At 43.4% G+C, this 23,770-nt stretch overlaps 1 protein-coding gene across 11 annotated transcripts in view; it reads left to right on the forward strand.

The window, feature by feature from the left end:
• The first annotated feature begins 466 nt into the window (after window positions 1-466).
• Window positions 467-23,770, forward strand: part of LMTK2 (lemur tyrosine kinase 2) — a 95,966-nt gene continuing 72,662 nt past the window's right edge. For 7 of the 11 annotated variants that reach the window (XR_011524336.1, XR_011524339.1, XR_011524338.1 and 4 more), the window contains exon 1: window positions 467-4,577. Coding sequence is in view for 7 of the 11 variants with exons in the window: in XM_070566258.1 (XP_070422359.1) it covers window positions 4,487-4,577 (91 nt within the window). In the remaining 4 variants the exon portion in view is untranslated. The remainder of the gene's footprint in view (window positions 4,578-23,770) is intronic. The other 4 variants (XR_011524337.1, XM_070566259.1, XM_070566261.1 and 1 more) reach the window with 1 other exon arrangement.

A 23,770-nucleotide genomic window follows, 5' to 3' on the forward strand; every position in this document is an offset into this window, starting at 1 on the left:
TGGATTGTCCCAGCACTGTTTGTTGAGAAACTAATATTTCCCATTGAATTGTCTTGGCACCTTTGTTGGAGATCAATTGACTGTAAATATTTAGGTTTATTTATAAATTCTCAATTACATTGTTTGTTGTATATGTCTATTCTTGTGCCAATATCACATTGTTTTGATTATTGTAGCTTTGTAATCAGGAAGCATGAGCCCTTCAACTTTGTTCTTTTTTTCAAGACTTTTGACCAATCAGGGTCCCTTGAATTTCCATATGATTATTAGAATCAGCTTCTCAATTTCTGAAAAGAAGCCAGTTGGAATTTAAGGGGGATTGCTTTGAATCTGTAGATCAACTGGGGAGTAGTGCCTTCTGAACAATATCAAATCTTCTGTTCCATGAACATGGGATGTCTTTCCACTTATTCAGGTCTTTTTTTTTTTTTTTAAACAATTTATCTTCCTCCTCGAAATCTTTTTCTTTCTCTTAAACATTGGCACCTGAGCTAACAACTGTTGCCAATCTTTTTTTTTTTTTTCCTACTTTATCTCCCCAAACCCCCCCATACATAGTTGTGTATCTTAGTTGTGGGTCCTTCCAGTTGTGGCATGTGGGATGCCGCCTCAACGTGACCTGATGAGCAGTGCCATGTCCACGCCCAGGATCCGAACCCTGGGCCGCCGCAGCGGAGCATGCGAACTTAACCACTCGGCCACGGGGCCGGCCCCTATTCAGGTCTTAATGTCTTTCAACTGACCTTTAGTTATTTAGACATGGTTTCCTTTAGTTCTTTGAACATATTTATAATAGCTGACTTATTTATAACTTTTGGTTTTTTGGTGTTTTTTAATTTTACAGGTTTTTATTTATTCATAAGTTTTGTCTATTAAAGCCACCTTCCCAGCTTCCTCAGGAAAAGTTTTTATTTACAGCTTTTTCATTCTGTGTATGGAACATGTTTTCCTGTTTTTCTCTGCGTGTCTTGCAATTTTCTTTTTTAAACTGGACATTTTAAATCATATAACGTGGCAACTCTGGAAACCAGTTTTCCCTAATATCCCCCTTTCCCAAGACTTGTTTTATTGTTGCTGCTGCCACCATTCATTTGCTTAGTGACTTTCATGGACTAATTCTGTAAAGTCTGTGTTTTTTATTGTGTGTGGCCACTGAAGTTTCTGTTCAGCCAGCTTAACGGTCAGCTAATGATTGTGCAGAGATTTCCTGAAATGCTTTGAACCAATACGTCTCCCCAGTTTTGCAAACAGTCTCTGTATGTGTGTTCAGGCATGCCTTCAATGCTCCACAGATTAAAATTCTGCCCCAGCCTTCACTTCCTGCTTACATAGAGCTTCAAGATCAGCCAGGGATGAGAAATTTGGACCTTCTCTCGTCTCTCCTGGGGATGTGTACAGCCTTGTACATACACATGGTTTTCTAGATTTCCAGGAATATGTTGGAGCCTTTCAAAGCCCCCGCTGACACCTCATTCTCTAAATTTTTCTTTTGAGTTTTTCATCAGCCAACTGATATTGCTGGCTCAGGAAGCTGTGGTGTTAAACAATTGCCATTGATTATTTTCAACAAACTGGAGATACGTTAGCACTAAGGTAGTTTTCGAGTCACATCAAATAAAGGCAAGTCTGTGAATGATGCCTTTCTAGGGAGCTGCCTGACAGGTCAAAGTGAGTGTTCTCTGAAGATGTAGCTTTTAGGGGGGCTCCAAATCTGTTCTGTCCCCTCCAGTGGCTGCTAGGGTGCTCATTTTTCACAGCTATTATGGTTGCGAGGCTGCTGTTTTTCAAGGCTACCGTGGAGATGGGGAGAGAAGAACGAGAATACAGCAAGTGAAAATGCTACACAGCTCACAGTACTTACTGAGATTCAGCCATTTCTCTTTCGTAAATGCTCCCTGTGTTGTTGCAAGACTTTGGCTAATTTACAGGCTTCTAAAGAAGTTGCTTTTGACACTTTTCCCCAGTTTTCTAATTGCTCTCCTTTCTGGAAATGTTTCTCCTTATTACCTTCGTTTTTAATATAATTTATTTAATTGTAAGTTTATATAAGTCAATTTTCCCCAGTGGCAGTGTCTAACAACTGGCATGAAAAATTCCTGAAGATTTAACAATTGGATTTCATGAGCTGGTAGCAGCTGGCTCCAGTATACCACTGACGGGATCCTCACACATGCATCCATTTGATCCAGCTCAGCCCTGTAAACATTTAGGGTACCCACTGGGTGCCAGACCCCCAGAGATGCATGCTCATCCAGTAGTAAACTAACTTCATATCCCTCAGCATCCAGCCCTCAGCCAGAGCTTGCTGGCAGGACAGATAATCCCAAGTGGGTTGTCCAGGTGATGGCTTGGCATGGAAAAAAATTGGAAAAGGCTGAGCACAGGTGAGAACAGCTATTGGAATACTGAAAGATACTACTTCAAATCTTAAGGCTCTAATCCCAAATTGTGCCAAAGGCTGTTTTCTGATTCCTAGGTGAAACTAAACAAAGTAAACAAGTTTCCTTCTGTTTTATGAATTCTCTAACTAGAAGTCTTCCAGGGAAGCACTGGGCAAAGGTGTGAGTGGTGAGGTGGGTGGTAGTGTCAAGGTTTCCATTAGACACCCTCTGAGGAATGTGTACCTTAACCTCTGTTCCGTGAAGTGGAAAAAAAAAAGTTTTTTTAAACTTTTGGGCTTGCTCAAATAAGAATGAAACCAGCTTTGGGACTGTGGCCTGACGTGTTGTTGTTGGGGTGCACTTTAATTATGATTAATAACCACAAGGATTATGAGGCAGGGCTGCAGACAAACGCAGTGACTCTTCCCAGTATACAACACAAGCATTCCCTGGCTTCCTCAAACTCGGAGTCCCGAGCTTCCTGATAGAAGCAGAAGCACAACAAAGTGATTATGTCTCTTTGCTAGACCTTTGCCTTCCTTCCCTTTCCCACACAGAGATCAGCAGATACCCTGAACGCCTTAACTCAGCATTTCACATTCCAGCTATGCATCTACTTAGGTGTTTACTGGCTTGCCTTGATCATTCAACAAACATTCCCTGGGCATCATCTGCGTGTCCAGCGCTGAGTTAGCCCTGCAGAGAGCTGGCATATAGGACGGACATTTGAGGAGTCTGGAGAAGTGGGGAGGCTCCCCTGCTGCCAGTTGGTAGAGCCCCATCTGATAAGATTCTGATCAGTTCCTCTCATGCCCAAACCGGACTACAACTGCATTCTCCAGATAAAGCTCAGCATTTTCCCAGCCTCCAGGCCTCTGATCACTATGTTACTCCAGCAGGTATCATTACCAGCTGCCCATAGCCTTCTGCAAGGCTGTGGTCTCTCCTCACCTGTCGGCTGGCCCTTGTCTCTGGTAGGGAGAGGTCAGCACCTGGGAGCTGCTCCTCCCTGACACCCAGGACCAGGCCCAGGACCCGTTCCTGTAGAGAACGCCCATCGGAGCCAGGCCCTGCGTCAACCCCCTGGGACTCTCAGCTGACAGGGGAACAGTTCCGTCCTCGGGGAGGCTTACAGACACAGAACAATAAAACATGGCAGCTGGGATAGCAGTGTATCCAGGGCCTGGGTGTGGCACTAGGAGATGCTAGTCATTTCTCCTGGGATTGGGAGGGGCCTTCTTAGATGACGTCATCCTTCAGGTGAGTCTTGACCTAGGAAAGGGAGTATGCCAGGTGGCCAAGAGACGACAGGAAGGGCACTCTTGGCCAAGGAAACAGCTTGAGCTCAGGAGCTGAGTCCATGGGTGCGAGGGGAGAGGCATTCTATTCTTGCTAAACTGAAATAAGCCCAAAGCTCCTTGATGGCTGGTAGGATGTGTTAGGTCAACCTAAGGAGAGGAGCCTAAAACGCCTAGGACAAGTAAAAAAGGCACTCGACAACACAGTCCTATTTTTACACGTTTTAAAATACCGAGAAAAAAAAATCCAGGATGGATTCTGGATGCTTTTTACTGTCTTCTTTATACTTCTCTGTATTTTTGAATTTAAAATAATTGTCGGCATTACCTGCTGTCCACGCACTCCCCGGTCTGCAGGGGGCGCACCGGCGGCCACCTTCCCTCCGCCAGGACGATGGGTGGGGCCTCGCCGACCAGTGTGGGACTGACGATTGGCCGGCTGGGCTGTCTATCACGGCGTCCCGCCCCCGCCCTACGTCACATGACGCAGCCCATCATGGCGGCGGGAGCGCGGCTGCCCGGGCCCGCGGCTCCGCAGGGCTGCTGCTGTTGCTGCTGTTGAGAGGCGGCGGCGGCGGCGGCGGCGCAGGCAGCGGGCAGGCGGGAAGGATGATGTTTCTGTGGCCGGAGCGGCGGGTGCGGATCAGGAGCCGGGCTGAGGTTTGGCCGAAGCGACGTGTGCTCAGGAGCAGCCGGCGCGGGTGCCGCTGAGGCGGCTGAGGGAGGCAGGACCGACTGACGGGCGGACGGACGGACGGACGGAAGGCGACCGAGAAGAGCCGGCCCCGGGGCCGCGCCGTGGGCGAGATGCCGGGGCCGCCGGCGTCGCTCCTGCTGCTGCTGCTGCTCCTGGCCGCCGGCGGGGCCGGCGCCGCGCCACTTCCGCAAACAGGTGCAGGTGAGCGGGCCGGCGGCGGGGACTGGGCTGCGGAGGCGCTGCGACGGGGGCGGCCTCGGGAGGAGTCGGGCCTCGGCGCCGAGGCATCGGAGGGCCTGCCGGGGCGGGAGGCCCGGGGAAGCGAGCGAGGAAGCGATTAGGGAGGTTTCTGCCGCAGGGGCGTGGGGAGCGGGGGGCGGGCTGCCTCTCGAGGGCCGAAGCGGGGGCGAGGCGAGGAGGTTGGGGATGGGGAGGGCGGCGAGCGGGGTGGCACGACCGACCCCTCCCGGGCCAGGCTGCAGTCCCGGCTCTGGACCTGTTGCCCGAAGGTCCTCAGCCTCCATCCCTTCCTGGCAGTTCTGCTTCCCTTTCCAGATGTCACCTGCCTCCTGTGCGTTTCTCACATCTTATAATAAGCACCGTTTCTTAGCCCTAATCACACTCGAAGGCAAATGACTCGGAGTGCTGTGCGGAGTTTCCTTCGCTCCCTGCAACTTGTTCTGAAGTTGTAGATTGATTTTAGACGATGTGCTTTTTATTCGGATTGAATCTCTGGGGATGAGAAGGAAATAACTCTATAAATATTTCTATTTTGGGAAGCCCGTGATTAGAGCAGCAGCCTTTGAATAACTATTGACAAAATGGCCCGACGGTGATTGAAGTTTCTATTTTAGCTACATCAGTGTGTGATTTTCTTTTTTTTGCTCCCCGTTTTCTCGACGTCGTCTTCATTTGTGGTTTATTTTCCTAGATAAAACTTCAACCCCGGAAAGCATCCCAAGTTGGGTCATTATATTTAAAGGGAAAAAAAAATCTAGGCTAATTTGCCATTATCATCTGCTGCTTATCTTTGAAATGAGGGGAGACTGAAATTTCATAGATTCAGGGAATTTCCGAGTTGGAAGAGATTTTAAAGAATATTTAGTCTAATTTCTTCGTTTTGCAGTTCAAGAGTCTAAGGCCCTGGGGGTCAAATGATCTACCCAGGGTGACACAGCTAACTTGTAGGTGGATCCACAACTAAACCCCAGGTCTTAGATTCCCCTAGTTGTGTGATTTTTCCACTTCACCACTTCATCTTGTAACTGTTTAGGAATACTCGTGAGGTCAAGAGTTATTTTAGAATGATGTTAATTGCATACAGAATGTGGAAGTTACTATCCCCAGTAAAGACACATTTTGCAAACACATCTACAATGAAAACTATATATATTTGTTTCCAGGGTTACACCAGATTATGTCGCTGAGTACTCTTTAGTTGAGTATTAACTGTTATCATTGTACTGTATAATGTATCACTAAATTTCTGCCACTGCCTTTGATAAAATATTTGTAAGGTGAATTCTGTTTTCTGAGTTGATAAGAAGAGTGAATATTATTAGAAGTGTATAGGCAGACTGAGTAAGAGTCACAGAAAGTATCGAGGAAGTTATAAAAGACTGTATGAGAAGATATTGATATTGATGTTGAAAGATACTGGTGGTGAAATTGAAAATTAGCACTAGAGAAGGATAGTGGATAAAGAGTATCTGTGTGAAACAGATTCAAGAAGTTTCCAGATGACTTTGCACTTACTCGAATTTTTATATATTTTCAAAAACAGATTCTTTGTGGGACCCTGTGGAGATGTGTCTGGCTGTAAACCTCTTAACATGTTTTTAATTCCATTCTTTTGCTATTTTATGGAGATATGAATCATAAAATCTAAATTTTTTTTCGGTGTGTTGTAAAACAAAGCAATCAGGAAAATTAATCCATAAATAGAAATGTCAAATTGTGACATACATAAAGCATAAGGAAAGATTTGGTAATTTATAGCAGCTTTTGCAGATTTCCCCTTCATGTTCTGTTACTGGAGAGTGTATGGTTAGACATGTAGCATATGTAGACAGGTACGTAGGATTAACTTCTGTGGAAAAGACCCACAGTCACATGTAGATTTGGGAGTTGGTCTTTCCATTCAAAAGAGATTATAAATCCTGGTAACTGAGGTATACTCATGACCAAGATGTATTAGACCAAGAAGAATAAAGACCTTTAAGCTAATCTTGATAAGTGAGCTCGCTGGTTAAGAAAGAGGAACCCTTCCTGACATGTATAGTAGATAAAAGAGCAGTTAAACGTCAAACACTTAGTAGCGCTCAAGCTTTTGATTATCTGGGGGCCTGTGCTCCATACCAAGGTAGGGCTGATCATTTTCAAATTAAGGCCAGACCCAATGCATAGGGTCTTTTGCCTCCTTGGCCGCCTTCTTCAAGTTCAAACTACTTCAAGTTCAAACTGGTTAAGAGTCCCTTGGAGAAAGCATGGCTTATCAAAAATAGATTGGAAAAAAATACTTGAATTTTATCCTTTGCCAGCCCATTTGCATGGGGAAACAAATGAGGCAGTTAACTAAAATCCAGCGTTTAGTTGAAGTTCATCTATCCAAGATTTCTTTGTCATCCAAAATCATTTCTAGGTTCAGAAGTTGGAAAAGATGTTTATCCGTTCTGTCATAATAAAGATTTGTAAATATGTGGATTGCCTTTGCCCATCAGGCAAGAAAGCGTTTCTTGGTTGAACTTTATTTTGGGCCTCTCTTTACCGCTCTGGGAGCTCCTTACCGCCCTCTCTGGGAGCCTCTTTTCCTGAGAATCTGTATTTCTTCAAGGGCCTTTGTTGTTACGTAGCCTGAGATCTCGGTCCTCACTAGGAAGCTTACATAAAGGGAGAAAGTGCACTGTTTGCACGCACACTTAAATTGCTGAACTAAGTTAAGAAATTCTTTTCTCCAGATCATGGTTATCAGATCATTCTTCTCTTGAAAAACACGTATGTGCCTCTTGTAAGATTATTGGGATTCGCACCGTAAGGGCAGATCTGGTGCTTGTCTGTGTGAGGGCATTCCTCTATGTCCACAGTTTGTGATTAATGTTAGGATAGTGGTTAGACAAGGAAACCCACTTCTATTGTTCTGTGGTATATTAGGTCACGGAGTACAGAGGAAGCTCTTTAGCAGTTCCAGATAAAGGACCTCACGGAAGTCTGAAGCCGGTGGGACTCAGCTACTGATTAAACAGCGGCTTGTGAAACCGAGCCTCTCGAGCCTCTCGTTTTAGATTAAACAAACCGACTTGTATCTTGAAAGAGATTTCTGAAGTAAGGGAAGTGCTTTCTAAAGTGCGAGTTTTTGTGTTTAACAGCTTCGGAGAAAATAAAATTATTTTCAAAAGGCTTCCCATGCAAGTGATTTCAGGATTTGTGGCTGTAAGGCTTGAGATTTTGACCTAGGTCGGGAACGCTGTAATTGCTTTCAGTTGGAGATATTTTTGGGTTAACTAAATATGCTCATTTGCAGCGTCATAGGAAGTCTGTCCAGCAATTTTGTAGCTGATCAGCACTGAAGTTATCAAATCCCTACGTTTTTGCTGATATCAATGTGCTGACTGTTCATGCAGTTCTCTTGAAATTTCGAGAGTCCTTGCGCCTTCTGTGTCCCCTGTGGGCTGTGTCACTTAGATAACAGCGGTACATATAATAATAATTAAAAAAAGACTGTAATGTAAATAAGAGATGGCCAGGGGTCTGAAACCGTTAAATGAGTCCTCAAAAAAGGTGTTGCAGATGGACATATAAAAAGAATGTAACTTTTCAGCCTAGTTGAGAAGAGAGGCATGGACCAATCACGGGAGGGGCAGGTATTGTAGACAGATCTTGCACTTTGGAGTCAGCCTGGGCGTGAGGCCTTCCTCTGCCACTTCAATAGCTTTACAGCCTTGGGCCAGTTACTTGACCTCTTCAGGCATCTTAGAACTCACCTGTTAAAGAAGGACGTTAATAACATTTACCTAAGGGTTGTTAGGAGGTGAGGTAGTGTCATGGTGGTATGCCACGGCTGCTACAGTTTGGGCACTCGGCAACATAGAATTCTTCATTGCTTCCGATTTCTTGGTAAATTTGGTGGGTTATCATAGAATTGACTAAGGGTGGGTGGTATGGCTTCAAAGAAGCAACTCAAAGTGGCAGCTGCTTGTCATGGAATGCATAGAACTTACTGGATTTAAAAAAATCTTTGTTACTCAAAATAACTTGTTATATTGGGTGAAGAAGAGATCCTTTAGAGAGAAATCTGGCTTGTTTAAGTATGATATGTAGGATGGTATTGTTACTTCTTGAAATTCATAATGTTGGGGAATTATACTGGAAATTTGAAAGATCTGGACTAGTCTGCTTTTATGTAATAAACCTGTTTTTAAACGTCAAGATGACTAAAGCTCTTGCACATGAACAATTGCTGGTTTTAATTTACTTAAAGGAATCACGAGCAACCTCAGTTGAGTTGATCCCAAACGAAATCGTATACTTGCTCAGGGCGTCCCTGAAGGCAGCCGGTGAATTGCTTTCTCTCTTTTAAAATCATGTATTTTTGCAGTCTCCTAGCTGTGCTTTATTCTTTTAAAATTTTTTATTTATTACTCAGACGCGAGGAGAGGAATATTATGGAAAGGGGAAGCTGGACAAACATTCATGGTGGTCTAAAAGACTGCTACACCTGGGGTCGTTTTTAGATTTGATTCTCAACTTTTCTGTGAATCTGCACATGAAGACACTGTCAGAGAAAGCTGCGGAAATATGGTAAAAATCAGTGTGTTGAAGCAAAATATTGGCGTGAAGTATTTTTAAATTACAGCAAGTGACTCATTTGGAACCATGCTTTGGCATTACGCTTATTTGCCACAAAGAACAGGCATATCAGAAAAATAACCTCAGTATTTCAAAAAAGTTTTTTTGCAAAGGTTAGCACAGTGCAGAGATCCCAGATTTCGTTTGACTTCACTGTGATTCAAGTGGGAAAGATGAGAACTCTTGACGCCAAACGGCTCAGGTGCCTGAAAGCACGACACGGTGAGCGCCTTTCATTCTCCCTGTCCATCTGGGTCTAGGCCGGTGCTCTGCCGTTTCTCCCGACTACGAAAGAGTGACATGCTACTCTTCTGCTTTCCCGGGGCTTTAGTGTGTTGGTGGTAAACTTAGATTTTAGTTTTGACAGTTTGGCCGATTTTGCTATATAATAGGTTTGTTTTCAAAGGCATAAATTACCGTCACATCAAATAGAAGTGCCAAGACCATGTGATGTGGTGTGGCTCTGGTAGCCCCTGGCCTCCAGCATCTGCCCCCATTTTGGGAAGCTTTGGTCAAGGGAGGTCATTGCCGCGGGATTTCTGCTGTCCTGCATCTCTTGGCCCTGCCTCCACCCTCCACCTTTCATGGCCCTTTCTTAAGAGCTAAGTTGATCTCCTTACAGTTTGCAAAATATGCTGTGCAAATTCCCATCTTCCAACTCTTCACATGTTCTCTCTGTTTGTAACTGCCTGACTTTTCCTTGCATCTCTAAGTGCTGTCATCTTTTTCTTTCTTTTCTTACTTTTTTTAAACCTTTCTGCAGCCCCAACTTCCGTACAAAGACCTTTCTTCTTGCCCAGTCCTTAGAGATTCCTACCCCTAGTGAACTCCTCGAGTGTTTCCTTGTGGAACAAGATGTTCCATGGGCTGCAGGATGAAAACATTGGAACTTATGTTTTTATTTATTTTCATTTCATCTTTTTAAACTTTTGACTTTCATGACTTTTTTAAGGTATAGAATTTATTGATACACCAACATATTTTTATGGTTTACAAGTAAGTAAAATTTCATGAAATGGAAGGAATATAAAGAAAATTTACGGATGGGCTATGTGATCAAAAAGGTTTGGATTCATCGTACCAGACTACCTTTTGCACTTAGCAAATACCACTTGTTTCTTTAAGTGCTGTCTCTTCACCCGGACTGCAAGGACTGTGTCTTATATCCTTGGTATTTCTAGTGTTTGCGTGGTACCTCACACTCTAAGTTTGTGGGTGTTGGATGATGAAGATGATACTGGAGAACTGAGTTCACCCGACCAGTACTCCAGAGTGTGTGGGTGTTAAAAGGAGAGGGTGTGGCTTAGGGCTTCTCATTGTGCTGCAAACTTTACTTTTCATCCAGCCATAGTCCTTTGCCTGGAATGAGGCCCTTTATAGTTGTTTTGTATTTAATAATAAACGTTTTTTTAGAACAACTTCAGATTTACAGAAAAGTTGCGAAGCTTGTACAAAGAGTTCCTGTGTTTCCTCCACCCAGTGTCCCCTGTTGCTACCATCTTACATTAGTGTAGTGCGTTTCTCACAGCTACGGGCCAGTACTAATATTGCAGTATTGTGGACTCAAGTCGATAGTTTATTCAGATTTCTTCACTGTTTCCATAATGTCCTTTTTCTGTTCCAGGATACCACATTACATTTAGTTGTTGTGCTCCGTAGGCTTCTCCAGTCCGTTTCTTGTTTTTGATGGTCTTGACAGTTTTGAGGAGTACTGGTCAGGTTTTTGTAGACTATCCCTCAGCTGGCGTTTGTTTGATGTTTTTCTCCTGATTAGACTGAGGTTGTACATTTTTGGGAGGAAGACCACGGGATGAAAGTCTCGTCAGTTCATTTCAAGGGTGCATGCTTTCAACGTAACTGGTCACTTGACCACGTGGCTCGGGTGCTGTTTGTCAGCTTCCACCATTGTGAAGTTGCTTTTTCCTCCCTTCTCCGTACTGTACATTTGCACGGCCCGCACTTAGGTGCTGATGAGTTATGCTCTGCCCACTTAAGGGACAAATATCTGTATAAACGATTTGGAATTCTTCTGTATGGGAGATTTAATTATCCTCCCCCTTTTATTTCCTTATTCAGTTATTTATATCAGTATGGACACATGGATATTGATTTTACGCTTTGGGTTATGATCCAACTCTGTTATTTATTTTGCTCCTCAGGTTATACCAGGCTTGGCCCTTGGGAGCTCTTTCAGTTGGCTCCTATGTCCTGTTGATATATCTTTAGCTTTTTTTTTTTCCCCAGCACTTCCTTACTTTCTGGTCCTACAGGAAGCTATAGGCTCATTTTGTATAGTCCGTCCTCCAGCCCTCGAATCAGCTGTTTCTTCAGGCTGGTTCCTTTTGTCGAAGAATGATGTTAGAAACCACGATCACGGCACTGGATTTGCTTGCTGCTACTGGGACATTTATAATAGGCTTTTGATCCTCTGCCTCCTATATCTAACGCAGGTATTGGGGGAAAGAGAGAGAAAGTGAGTGAGAGAGATTTTGGAGGGACAAAGGGCCTCTTAGAGACAGATGACTTGGAAGGACCCTGCCCCTGTTTTCTCCCTTTCACTTGACCACCTGCTAACCAACTATTAACACCACCGTAAATACTCTATATCCTGTGTTTGCGATATGATAATATTGGCAGGGAGTTATTTTTATTTTTAGAACAATAGATTTTGAAAGGTAGATTGATTTACTCTCTCCAAGAGCCGCCTAATTGCTAAGAATATGAGGGAAACCTCTGGGGCTTCAGGATTTAGTTGGAATTATTTTAGGGGGTCTATCTCTTGCAGAGAACAGGGGGGTGGAAGAGGCTGCAGACTTGCTTTGACCTATTTACAGAGCTTTTCATTTCTTTTTTCCTTTTCATTTTTTTATTATGGAAAATTTCAAACGTAAACAAAAGTAAAGTAAATAACATGATGAACCCTCCTGTACTCATCACCAGTTTTTGATTTACAGTCAGTCTTGTTCCCCTGTCCCATTCCCACTGGCCTGGCCCCCATCGTTTTGATGTAAATCCCAGCCAGAATGTCAGTTCAGCTGAAAATGTTTCAGGAAAAAGTAAAGATGTTTTTATAAAAGAGGAGCGCTTGCATCAGGGTACCTAGGTCTTTGCAGAAATGCAGATTTGGGGGCCCCAGGCAAACCAGCTGAATCAGAATTCTGGAGGTTGGCCTGAAAATCTACATTTATAATACTTTTCTGGTGATTTCTCTGCCCCCACACCACAAATGTTCTATCTTTTACTGAGAGACAAAATAGTATCAGTTATTTTATAGAAATCTGTTGGCTTGTGTAAGTAGTGAGACTCAAGGAAGGAAGAGCAATTTAAAATGTAAAAATTAATGTCAACACCTAAAATCTGAAGAGAGCTCTACTCCTGACCATCATATGTGAATATTATTCTGAGGAATCTTCTTGGGAAAAGTACGTATGCTATAACCACAAAGGAATTGAAACACTCCAGGGCAGAACACAGTTAGCTCTAAATACCTTTTTTTTTTTTAACTTCTGCCCCTTCTCTAGACGTCAGTATAAATACTAGCCTCTTTACATTTTATAAATTTCCTGTATAAATAATCAGTAAAAACCGTGAGCTGGTAGCCTGACAGTCAGATGCCGGCGCTGGGAGCTGAGAACCTCGTGGTTGTAGACGTGCCAGCCTGGACTGCCAGGGTCCTGCCCACTGCAGTGCAGACGAGCAAGGAAGCTAAGCTAGAGCAGGGATGACGCGGGGACGTTCTTGATGCCCCAGGTGACAGACGACACACTGCAGTGTGAGAGCCCCTCATTCTTGATCTGTACAGTAACTTGCAGGGTTACTTCTTGCCAGTATAATATCATATCATTAACATCTTGCTTTAAAAACGTTTCTTTTTCTAAGCTAGTTTATTCTGGACTAGCCTAGAATTTGTAGCCTATTTCATGTTTTTCAGTAGGTACTTTTTTTTTTTTTTAGCTGTTTGGTTTATTTTGATGTATTTGTCGTGCATGTATTAATAGGTACAAAATATTCTTATGATGAGCTAAAGAAAGTCAATATTTATCTCTGAAACTGCTACATTAGAATGATTGTGTAATCAGTTGGGTTTGAATAAGAGCATCATAGGCTCATGTACTAGTACAGATAATTCAGGACTCTGTTTTTTTTGGCAGCATGTATGCCTTGGATAGAAGAAAAGAATTTAGTCATAAGCATCTATGATAGTGATTTTTCAGAGAGGTTGCTGTTTCCTTTTGAGGAAGGTTAGCCCTGAGTTAACGTCCGCCACCAATCCTCCTCTTTTTGCTGGGGAACACTGGCCCTGAGCTAACATCTGTGCCCATCTTCTTCTACTTTATATGTGGGATGCCTACCATAACATGGCTTGTCAAGTGGTGCCATGTCCGCGTCCGGGATCCGAACTGGTGAACCCCGGGCCACTGAACCGGAACGTGTGCGCTTAACCACTGTGCCACCGGGCTGGCCCCAGAGAGAAGTTGCTCTTATCCCACAGTGAAGCCACTGTAATTTGAGTTTTAAAAGCTCATGTGTTTTTTTTTCCTCCATGAGTCCATGTTCCAAGTCCATCTAGAAAACGTCTTTTTCCCTTTTTTGCTATACTGAACAGGAGGCTTGAGTTTGACCTGGTCTAGTTGCAACCTTTAATTATCGGAAGTAAATCTGTAAATCTCTAAGACATCGTGGACTTGGAAGATAGAGGGCAAGCAGTTTGCAATGATTTTGCACATTTAAAAAATCTAGTTTAACCAACTAGTGATTGTAAAATTTCGTAGTTTCAGCTTCCTGTTGCAAAACCGCAGTGTTGTGATCTATTGGTTGCCTCTCAGATTAGCCTCCAAGTTTGAAGTATTTTTCACACTGAAATTCTTCCTCAGAACCCTCGAATTCAACCTGTGCCCCTTTCAGAGGGAAACCAAGTCGTCTCCCTCCTTCTCCCGGCACTGTGCCCTGTGGAGTGTCGGCAGCAACTGTTCCCTTTCAAGGACGCGGCCTGCCACTTACAGCACACAGCCCCGCTTGACTCTGACTTCAGACTGTTATTAAAACGCAACACCCGGACACTGATTGCTAGTGAGGCACTGAAAAATAACAAACTGACCGAAATAGTCCCCTGGGAACACGCCACCAGAGGCCTCTTGCCAGGGTGCAATCCAGAAATCTGTGATTTCACTTTGTTTTCTTTAAGAAAAATAAAATTAACATTAATAAAAGATCTCATTACCAATATTAATCCTATAGGCGCTTGGTAGACTCATAAAATTTTGGAATTATCAAACCTTGGCTTTAGAACCTAGAGCTGACGTGCCAGTTGACAGGTGCACGAGCTGAGGCCTGGAGGAGTGAAGTGGCGGGTTCCATCCCACGCTGGTGGTCAGCGGCAGACCTGGTTCTGGAAGGAGGGATCCTCACAGCCAGTCCCCCCGTTCACCAAGGTGTGGCCGTGGACTGTCAAGAATGTTTGTGTTAGTGTGATGCACGCACATAGACTCATTCCAGGCATTTCTCCCCTTGATATTTACTTCTGTTACTATCGGGAAGTACGGAGATGAAATTTAAACATAGTTGTCATATAGTTGATCCTTGAAGTATTAATAATAATTCCTTATTGCAAATTAGGAAACTAAAGTGCTAACTTCCATAATTAGGCTCCAGAAACCACATTCATCTTTTAACTTGTAAGAATAACAGTTTAGTTTCCATCTATGAAATGAAGTTGCACTGTTTAATGAAAGGTGATTAAAAATATTTCTGACTTTTAAAAAATGTAATCATAAACTTGTAAACGTTTGTTTGTAAACATGAGAAATACTTTAAGCACCATTGATTTCTATGGTTTTGTGGAGATATGGACCCTCTTAAGATAAGTCTGCTGGATGCCGTGGATCCCAAGAATAATGTCCATTAGCAGATATTTTGTGTATACATTCAAGATTCACATACAGGTATTAAAAAGCTTAAGTGGAGCTGTAGACAAAGGTCATTTTTCTCAGCTCTTTAAGACTGTCTCTTGATTTGTACCCTTGGTCCCATCCTTTCTCAGCTCCAGCTTCCTTCTGGGGCGTAGGCATCAGCAGCACGCCTGCTCTTTCATCTTCCGTGTTTCCTCCTGGACCCTTTCTGTCAGTTAATGTATAATAACAGTTTGGTGTATACAGTAGTCCCCCCTTATCCACGGGGGGTACAGTCCAAGACCCCTCGTGGATGCCTGAAACCTCGGACAGTCCTGACCCTATATGCTCTATATTTTTTCCTATATACATACCTGTGATAAAGTTTAGTTTCCCAGTTGGGCACAGTAAGAGATTAAGATACCGTAATGAAAGCCATGTGAATGTGGTCTCTCTGTCTCTGTCACAGTGTCTCACTGTACCGTACTCACCCTTCTTGTGGTGATGTGAGATGGTGCAATGCCTACATGAGGGGATGAAGCGAACTGAATGACGTAGACGTTGTGACGTAGCGTCCTGGGTGGGTCACAGCGAGATTTCATCACGCTACTCGGAACGGCGGCCACTTTAAAACTTGGGAGTTATTTCTGGAATTTTGCATTTATTTTCAGACCGTGGCTGACGGAGGGTAACTGAAACCACAGAAAGTGAAACTATGGTTCGGGGGGACTACTGTATATTTTTCCACGGAGCTTTATTCTACTTTTGAATAACTTTGTGAGTATAAATTCTCAGGAATAAAAAAAAAAAGTAAACCATTTTTATGGTTCTTTGCTACTAATCGCCATATTTCTTTCCATGACACTGTGAAATGCTTTCCTCCTTTGCCTTCCAGGCAGCGTGCACCCCTGTGTCTCCATCCGCCTCTACAGCATCCTCTTTCCTGTTTGTCTGCTTCTTTGTCCCATCCCTTAAGTGTTCTTTGCCATCTCCTTGGTCCTCTTTTCTTTTCCGCTTCCTCTTCTCCTTTTCTCTATTGTCAAATAATGCATGTAGATAGTTTAGAAAGTGAAGGTTTTCCAGGGCTTGGAATGAAAGTAGCAAGCCCCTGTACTGTCCCATCCCATCCCATCCCACCCCACCCTATCCCATCCCTGCTGTCTGCTCCTCAGGGGCATCGTCTGGCAGCTCTTTTAGCCAGGCTGCCAGATAACATGCTTGAACCCCTGTTTCTTGGTTTAAGTCGGTATTGAATTTCTGCTGTGGAAGAAGAGGATTTGTATACTCATACACTTACATACACACACTCTTCTCCTTCTCAAATACTTATTTACACTTTTTGATTAAATCGCTATTCAGCGTTGTATATTTATGACTACAGATACTGTTCACAGCTGACCCTATAGTGTTGTTGGTTAAATTTCTTCCACATCTTTTGTTTTCCCTAGACTTGCCCTTTGTTGTCATTTCCTTAGTTCCTCATGAATCTGTGGGTGATTCGTCCCATGCTCCTCAGCGGGAGTTTAAGTCTCCTCTCAGTGTGCGTGGCTGGGCTGTGTGGAACCCACTGTGCCCCGTGCCAGACTTGGAATGGTGGCTCTCCGACTGCCTTCCAGTGTGTGGTTGCGAGGTCTGAGGCCATCTGATTTTCTTTCCTGTGTGGCCTCCTCTCTTTGGATGGAAGCTTTTAAGATGTGATCTTTGAATTCTGAAAAGTTGCAAAGCTATGCCTTGATGAGTCTTTTTCCATCCATCCCATTCGTTAAGATGGATACTCAGTGGGCCCTTTGAATCTAGAAAGTTCTGTCCTTTAGTTCTGGAAAAATTTCATACAGACACACACACACACACACACACACACGCATTTTTTTGGAGAATTATCTCCTCTTCCTTTTCTTTGTTCTTTCCTTCCAGAACTTCTGTTAATTGAGCGTTGGACTTCTTGGAATGAGCTTCTCTTCTCCTTTTGTTCATCTTTTTGTCTCTTTGTTCTCCTACATGAGAGCTTTTCTTTTTCCTAATACATTTTGTTTCCACGAGTTTCCACACACACACACCACATTCACACCTTTAAAGTAGCATCTTCTCAGAGTGTAATATCACTTCTTATTTCTGAGGATGTTAATTATAGTTGTTTTATTTTAGTTTTTTTTTTTTTAACCCCTGCATTGTCTGCTTCTTTCAAGTCCCTTTTTGTCTATTTGGGTTGGTCACTATCTTTTACCTTTTTTTTTTTTAATCCTTTACCTTTTTTAAGGAGGGTTTTCTCAAATGTCAGGGAGTCCTTGAAAGTCTGCCTGTGTTTAAGAGTGAGGGACACTGATGGGACGCATGTCCTTTCCCCTCACATTCCATGTCACATGTGTCACTGGGTCCTGGGCACTGCCTGCTCTCACCCCCTCCGCTGTCTGTCATGGAGCGTAGGAGTGTGCACGCTGAGCGTCACCACGTAGGAGCTGTGTGACCTGTATCTCTCCATTGCTCAGTTTCTTCATTTTAAAATGGGGCTAAGAATAGTACCTACCTCAGAGAGTTGTGGTGTTCGATGAGTTTAGAATAGTGCCTGGCAGATAGAAAGCACCGTTTAAGTATTAGCTATTTTTATAACCGCCCAGACCAAACTGCCACCGTTTCTTGCATGAATTATTGTAGTATCAGAAATGTGTTCCCTGATCGCTCCAGGTGAAATAACCTCTTCCTCTCCCCTGCTTTATTTTTGCACTTTGCTTATCACCATCGGAGCTACCATGTATTTATTCAGTTGCTTGTTGTCTGTCTCCCTGCGCAAGAATGTAAGCTGTGAGTGCAGGCGCTTTGGTTTTTCAATTCTGGATTCCCGGAACCTATGGCAGTGCCTGTCCTCTAGAAGAGGCTTAGTAAACATTTGCTGAGTGAATGAACGTGTTGGGTGGGACTTGTTGGCTGGCAGACTTCACAGTAGGATGATGAAGCGAGCATTTCCATAAGAGACCCCTTCCCCCATAGCTCTTTTAGGTCTTTTATTTTGGGCTGGATACCTGAGTGTCTGGAAGCACCTAGTTATATTGGGTAGATTGTCACTGGGTTTATTTTTCTGTATAATGTAGGAATATATCAGTGGGACCTTATTGGATAGGACACTGGAGTAAATCTTGTCTTTAGGCCATAGTACCTTGTCAAGGTCAGTGTTGTAAGCAGTTTCTGGCTTAGTTATGAAGATAGTACTTAAAAAATAAAGCTTAAGTATGGAGAAGTTTGAACATAGACAAAAGAGTATAATGAATTCTCTGTACCGCTCCCCTCAGTCCCGACCATCCCTGCGGCCAGTCCAGCTGCGTCCGTACCACCATCTATTTCCTCTCTGAAGAGGGACCTTTTAAGGACACATCCCCTAAGAATACGTTTCAGTTATATTAGCAAGAATTTAAGTTAGACCTTAGGAAGCTAGAAGGGTCCTGAGACTGTAGACTCTATCAAGGTGTTGTAGGAAATTTTAAAGAAAAAGGCACACATATTTTTATAGGACATTTAGGGTCTACTCTACCTGAGAAGTAAGGAACACATTTGGATCATCTCTCCTTTCCTGTTGGCTCTGTTGTACAGAAATTGTATTGGCTAAGTGTTATGAACCCAATACTGCCTTTGATTTACCTGCACGTTTCTGCAGATGTCAGTGGGAAGTTGTATGGAAGACAGTGTGTCCTTTCCCTGGACATTAGTGGTACACGGAAGTGGCCAGCTGTGAGGGGAGAAACCCTGGGAAACGGGCCATGAGTTTCTCCCTCTGGGACCGGATGCTGCCTGTTCCTGAGCTGGCTTCCTGGACTTCAGGAAGGTCCTGATTCAGAGCCGGTACAAACGTCTGAGCACTGCGATTGCTCCACAACGTAACTACGCCATCAACTGAGTTAGGATTCTAGTTCATAAAATAGCATCCCTGGTGTTGTTCGCCCGGGCTCTGGGTGCACGGTGGGCTGACAGCAGTCATCTAACCCTCACGTTCTTTTGGCCAAACTGTGCCATCTCAGATGAGCTCTTCCGTGGTAGTCTCCACGCTAGGGAGTGTTTTAAAAATTGCAATGAAATGACCCTTTGATAACAGATTTTAGTGGAGTGGCTGAGAGAAACAGCAGCTTCATATAAAATGATCTCATTCACAGGTATTCTCAGTCAGCACTCAGATTATATAACCTTTCTGCAAGTGTGAGAGAACACTTGGGTCGGCTGACCTTGAAAATTGTTTTTGAACAAGAAGAACGCTTCAGTGTCTGTGACTAGCGCATAGTGAAGTTTGTGTTTCTGGGCTATCGGTGTGCTGGCTTCGGGTCTTTGTGGAATCTCTGATTCATCAGCTAGATCATCAGTGCGCTATTTACTGTTCTGTGTGCTTGGGTATATTTAGTGCTATGCTTTATTTTCCCTTTCTAATATTAGAATACATTCGGGAGGTTCTAGATTATTTAATATTACTATAAATAGCTATATATTGTTACATGAAGAGGCAAGGAAATCATTTAGTAACTTAAGATTCTGGGTACAGGAAACCTATATAATAGATGAGTTTGTAATTTTGAGGTGTTAAATAAAAATGTGTGATCTGCAATGATTGTCTGAATCTTTTTCCCCAAGTAGTATGATGATGATTCATTTTACTAGGACCCTGGGATATAAAGCTACTTGTCAGGATTTTGGAAAAGGAAGATGGACTTACTGGTCCTATCTTTAAAAAAAAAAAGCCAGAACTGTCTACTTTCAAAGTAGAACGTGTGAGGCCTGTTTGGAAGATTGCTGCTCCTCAGCTTCCCTGAGTTCTACCAAGTTTTCTTTCTCTAGGCAGGCCAGTTGATCTTGGTCTTCCAGCCTCCAGCCTCTGAGACGGTAGACTTTTGTTGTTTAAGCCCCCCATGTGTGTGATTCCGTTACGGCTGCCCCAGCAGACTGTACACAGAAGTTCAGACTTAAACACATTTAGGGTCACGTCTTAGAAGGCGTCTGTTGAGATTCCTTTTTTTAAACCACCGTCAGAGTGGAGGCCCAGGGGACTTGGCCAACCGAGAGTGGAGCCCCGCTCGTGCGGGAGCTCATGGGCTGGGCTTTCTCCTCAGTCCAGCACTGCCCGGGCTCCCATGGAGGCAGTGGTGCCTTTGGATTCCTCCTTTGCGAGCACAGGGTGGAACTACTCTGACGGCTGCCAGTGAAATCAGACTATGTGGAGAACGGAGTAGGATTGACTAAATAACTCGTTACCACAGGAGAACAGAAGTTGGGGGAAATCCACTTTTTAAGAAAACTTATTTTTTAAAGAAAGTAGCTTAGTAGTTATACTGCTAAACAGGAATTGTCAAATGGGTAAATAAAGAATGTTTGTGGGAGTTTTTTGAGACATGAGGAGTAAGTGACAAACTATTACTAGCGGAAAGGAAGAGAACCACCCCAATACAGTGTATGTTAGGGCGTGGTTAGTAGTGGGAGGAAAAGCTTTGCCGAGTAAAAGCATAAAATTATTGAAGGAATGCTACTGTTTTATGATCTTATTTGTTTGACCCTGAAAACATAAGTTTATTCTGTTAACTAGTAGATTAATTGTGGATCTCTCTCTCTTACATCTCTTCCTTTCCTTGCTGAAGCTCCTTAGTTGCTTTCTTTTCTCTTTCTCTTCCCTCGCCCCCACTTCTGACTGAATGCCAGGCACTGTGCCGAGCCCTGGCAGTCATTGGTGGAGTATACAGGCCTGGTCCCTGACCGCATTGAGCTTGTAGTCCTGTCGGGAAGACATACGGGCATTTAAAATACACGGTGTGATAAACTCTATGATGGGGAAGTACAGGGAGCGTTGGGTCCCAAAAGCAGGGACTCTGAACTGTGGGACCTCAAGGATGGTTTCCAAGTTGAGATCTGAATGGTGAGGATTAATTAGGGGAGGGGGTGTGTCAACGGGAGAGTTTCCTGGTGGGAGAGAATGTAAACTGAGAGACTTTAAGTGACAGAAGATCTGTCTGGAAGGACTGAGAGAGGTTCACTGAAGGTTGCAGTGGAGAGCAGGGGAAGAGTGTTGAGAGTTAAGGGTGGAGAGGTACGTGGTAGCTGGATGATGAAGGATACTGCAAGCTTTCTTAAGGAGTTTGCACATTAGGCTAAAGATGGTGGGAAGCCCCTGTAGAAAATTCAAGAAATAGAAAAGTATATATAGCACCTCCCCACTTTGTCCCCCAGCCACTCAATTTCCCTTCCTTTGGGTGACCACTGATACCCAATGGTAGCATTGTGTATGTACACACTGTTCTGACCTGTTCTGTTTGTTTTTGTTTTTTTCTTGTTTTCATTTAAATATACATCCTGGAGATGGGTTGAATTGAGTGTCCCCCCCAAAGTCATATGTTGAAATCCTAACCTCTAATACCTCAGAATGTGGTCTTATTTGGAGACAGCGTCTTTACAGAGGTAATCAAGTTGAAATGAGGTCATTAGGGTGGGCCCTAAGCCAACATGACTGTTTCCTTATAAAAAGGGAAAGTTGGACACAGAGACAAGCCTAGAGGGAAGAAGATGAGAAGAGACAGGGAGAAGACAGCCATGTACCAGGAGCAAGGAGAGAGGCCCGGAACAGACCCTTCCCTCGCAGCCCTCAGAGGGAACCAGCCCTGCTAACACCTTGATCTTGGACTTGGAGCCTCCAGAATTGTTTGAGCCACCCAGTTTGTGGACTTTGTTACAGCAGCTCTAGCAAACTAATACACATACCTAGAGTAGGCATGAGTATGGATTGTAAATTGTTATATCTACTTTTTTTTCTAAACTTTTATTTAATGGATGTGAAGAAATTATTTAATAAATGGAAAAATTCAAGCATACAAACATGTACAAGACTAGATAGATATGGTAATGAATTCCTCCGTTTCTGTCACCCAGCTTGAATCAGCTTGTGACTGCCCTTTTTTCATACTACCCCCATCACTTTCTCTACCCCCATACTATATTGAAGCAAGTTCCAGACATTGTTACATAGATCACTGTCTCTGAAGGGTAAGGACTGCTTTTAAAAACATCACTACAGGTGTGGCCTGGTGGTGAGGTGATTAAGCGTGCACGTTCTGCTTTGGCGGCCTGGGGTTCACAGGTTCGGATCCCGGGTGCAGACATGGCACCGCTTGGCAAGCCATGCTGTGGCAGGCGTCCCACATATAAAGTGGAGGAAGATGGGCACGGATGTTAACTCAAGGCCAGCAAAAAGAGGAGAAAAAGAGGAGGATTGACAGCAGATGTTAGCTCAGGGCTAATCTTCCTCAAGAAAAAAACAAAAACAAAAACAAACCAAAAAAACGTAACTACGTTACCATTATTACTCCTAGGAGAAATGAATCATACTTGCTTAATATAGTCAGTTATCAGGGTTCAGATTTCCTTGTCTCAAATGTCATAATTTTTTTTTTTTTAAATATTGGCACCTGAGCTAATAACTGTTGCCAGTCTTTTTTTTCTGCTATTTTCTCCTCAAACCCCACCAGCACACAGTTGTATATTTTAGCTGTGGGACCTTCTAGTTGTGGCATGTGGGATGCCACCTCAACGTGGCCTGATGAGCAGTACCATGTCCACGCCTAGGATTCGAACTGGCGAAACCCTGGGCTGACGAAGCGGAGCACGCAAACTTAACCACTTGGCCACAGGGCTGGCCCCTCATAATTTTTTTTGAGTTTGAATCATGATTCAAATACCCATACAATTGGTTGGTAAGTCTTTTTAAATCCTTTTCATTCCTTCTCCATCTTTCTGTCTCTTCTTGTAATTCCTCAGGTTTTTCTCTCTCTTATTCATAGCCTGTATTTTGCTGATTACATTCTTGTGGTGGTATTTAGTATGTTACACTGTTCTCTTTGTTTCCCGTAAATTGGTGTTTAGATCTAGAGGTTTGGTCAGATACAGGTTCGGTGTTTTGTTATCGTTGACTTGTTTGTTTTGGGCAGTACTTATTTAGTAGGTGGTGGTATGTTTTTCCGTTAGGAGGCACATAATGTCTGGTTGTCTGCCTTTTTGCATTATTAGCTGTTGATGTAAATGTCATGTGTCAGGAAATATTCTTTTGGTTTTTTTAAACACTTATTGAGATAATAATGTAATGATAGGGTAAATAATGTAAACATTATTCTTAGCTTGCAGGCCATACCAAAACCAACAGTGGGAGGACTTTGCCCACAGGCTGTAGTTTCCTGCTGCCTGTTGTGGGGTGTAACTACCTGTGGCATAGTAGGAATTATCTGTTTGAGCTTTGTCCCCTCTTCTAGCACAGAGCTCCTAAAAGACTTGGAATTTCCTGAGTGATAGGCATGATAGGACATCTCTTGTTATTAATAACAAACCCCTTTCAACCATACCTGAGTTTATGCTAATGAGGTGACTCTTGTGGCGGGGTGGGGCCTTAAATAGCTTCCGGATGGGGCCTGGTGGCCAGAGGAACCAGTTGTGAGATTAGATGTTTCCAACTTTCAGTCCCACCCCTTAGAATTTGAACCACTGGGTAACCAGATAGTAAATATGTACGAGGAAACTCCTCTTTATAAAAGTAGATCAGCTAGTAACTGAAGAAGGAATCACAAAATTAGAATGTCAGTACTTTGCAATCTCTAATGGATCTAGGCATTGGTCATCGTTTCTTTTTGTCTGTGGACCTTTAAAATTTTTTAT

The sequence above is a fragment of the Equus przewalskii genome, chromosome 12, assembly GCF_037783145.1.
Source record: "Equus przewalskii isolate Varuska chromosome 12, EquPr2, whole genome shotgun sequence".
NCBI classification, from domain to species: domain Eukaryota; kingdom Metazoa; phylum Chordata; class Mammalia; order Perissodactyla; family Equidae; genus Equus; species Equus przewalskii.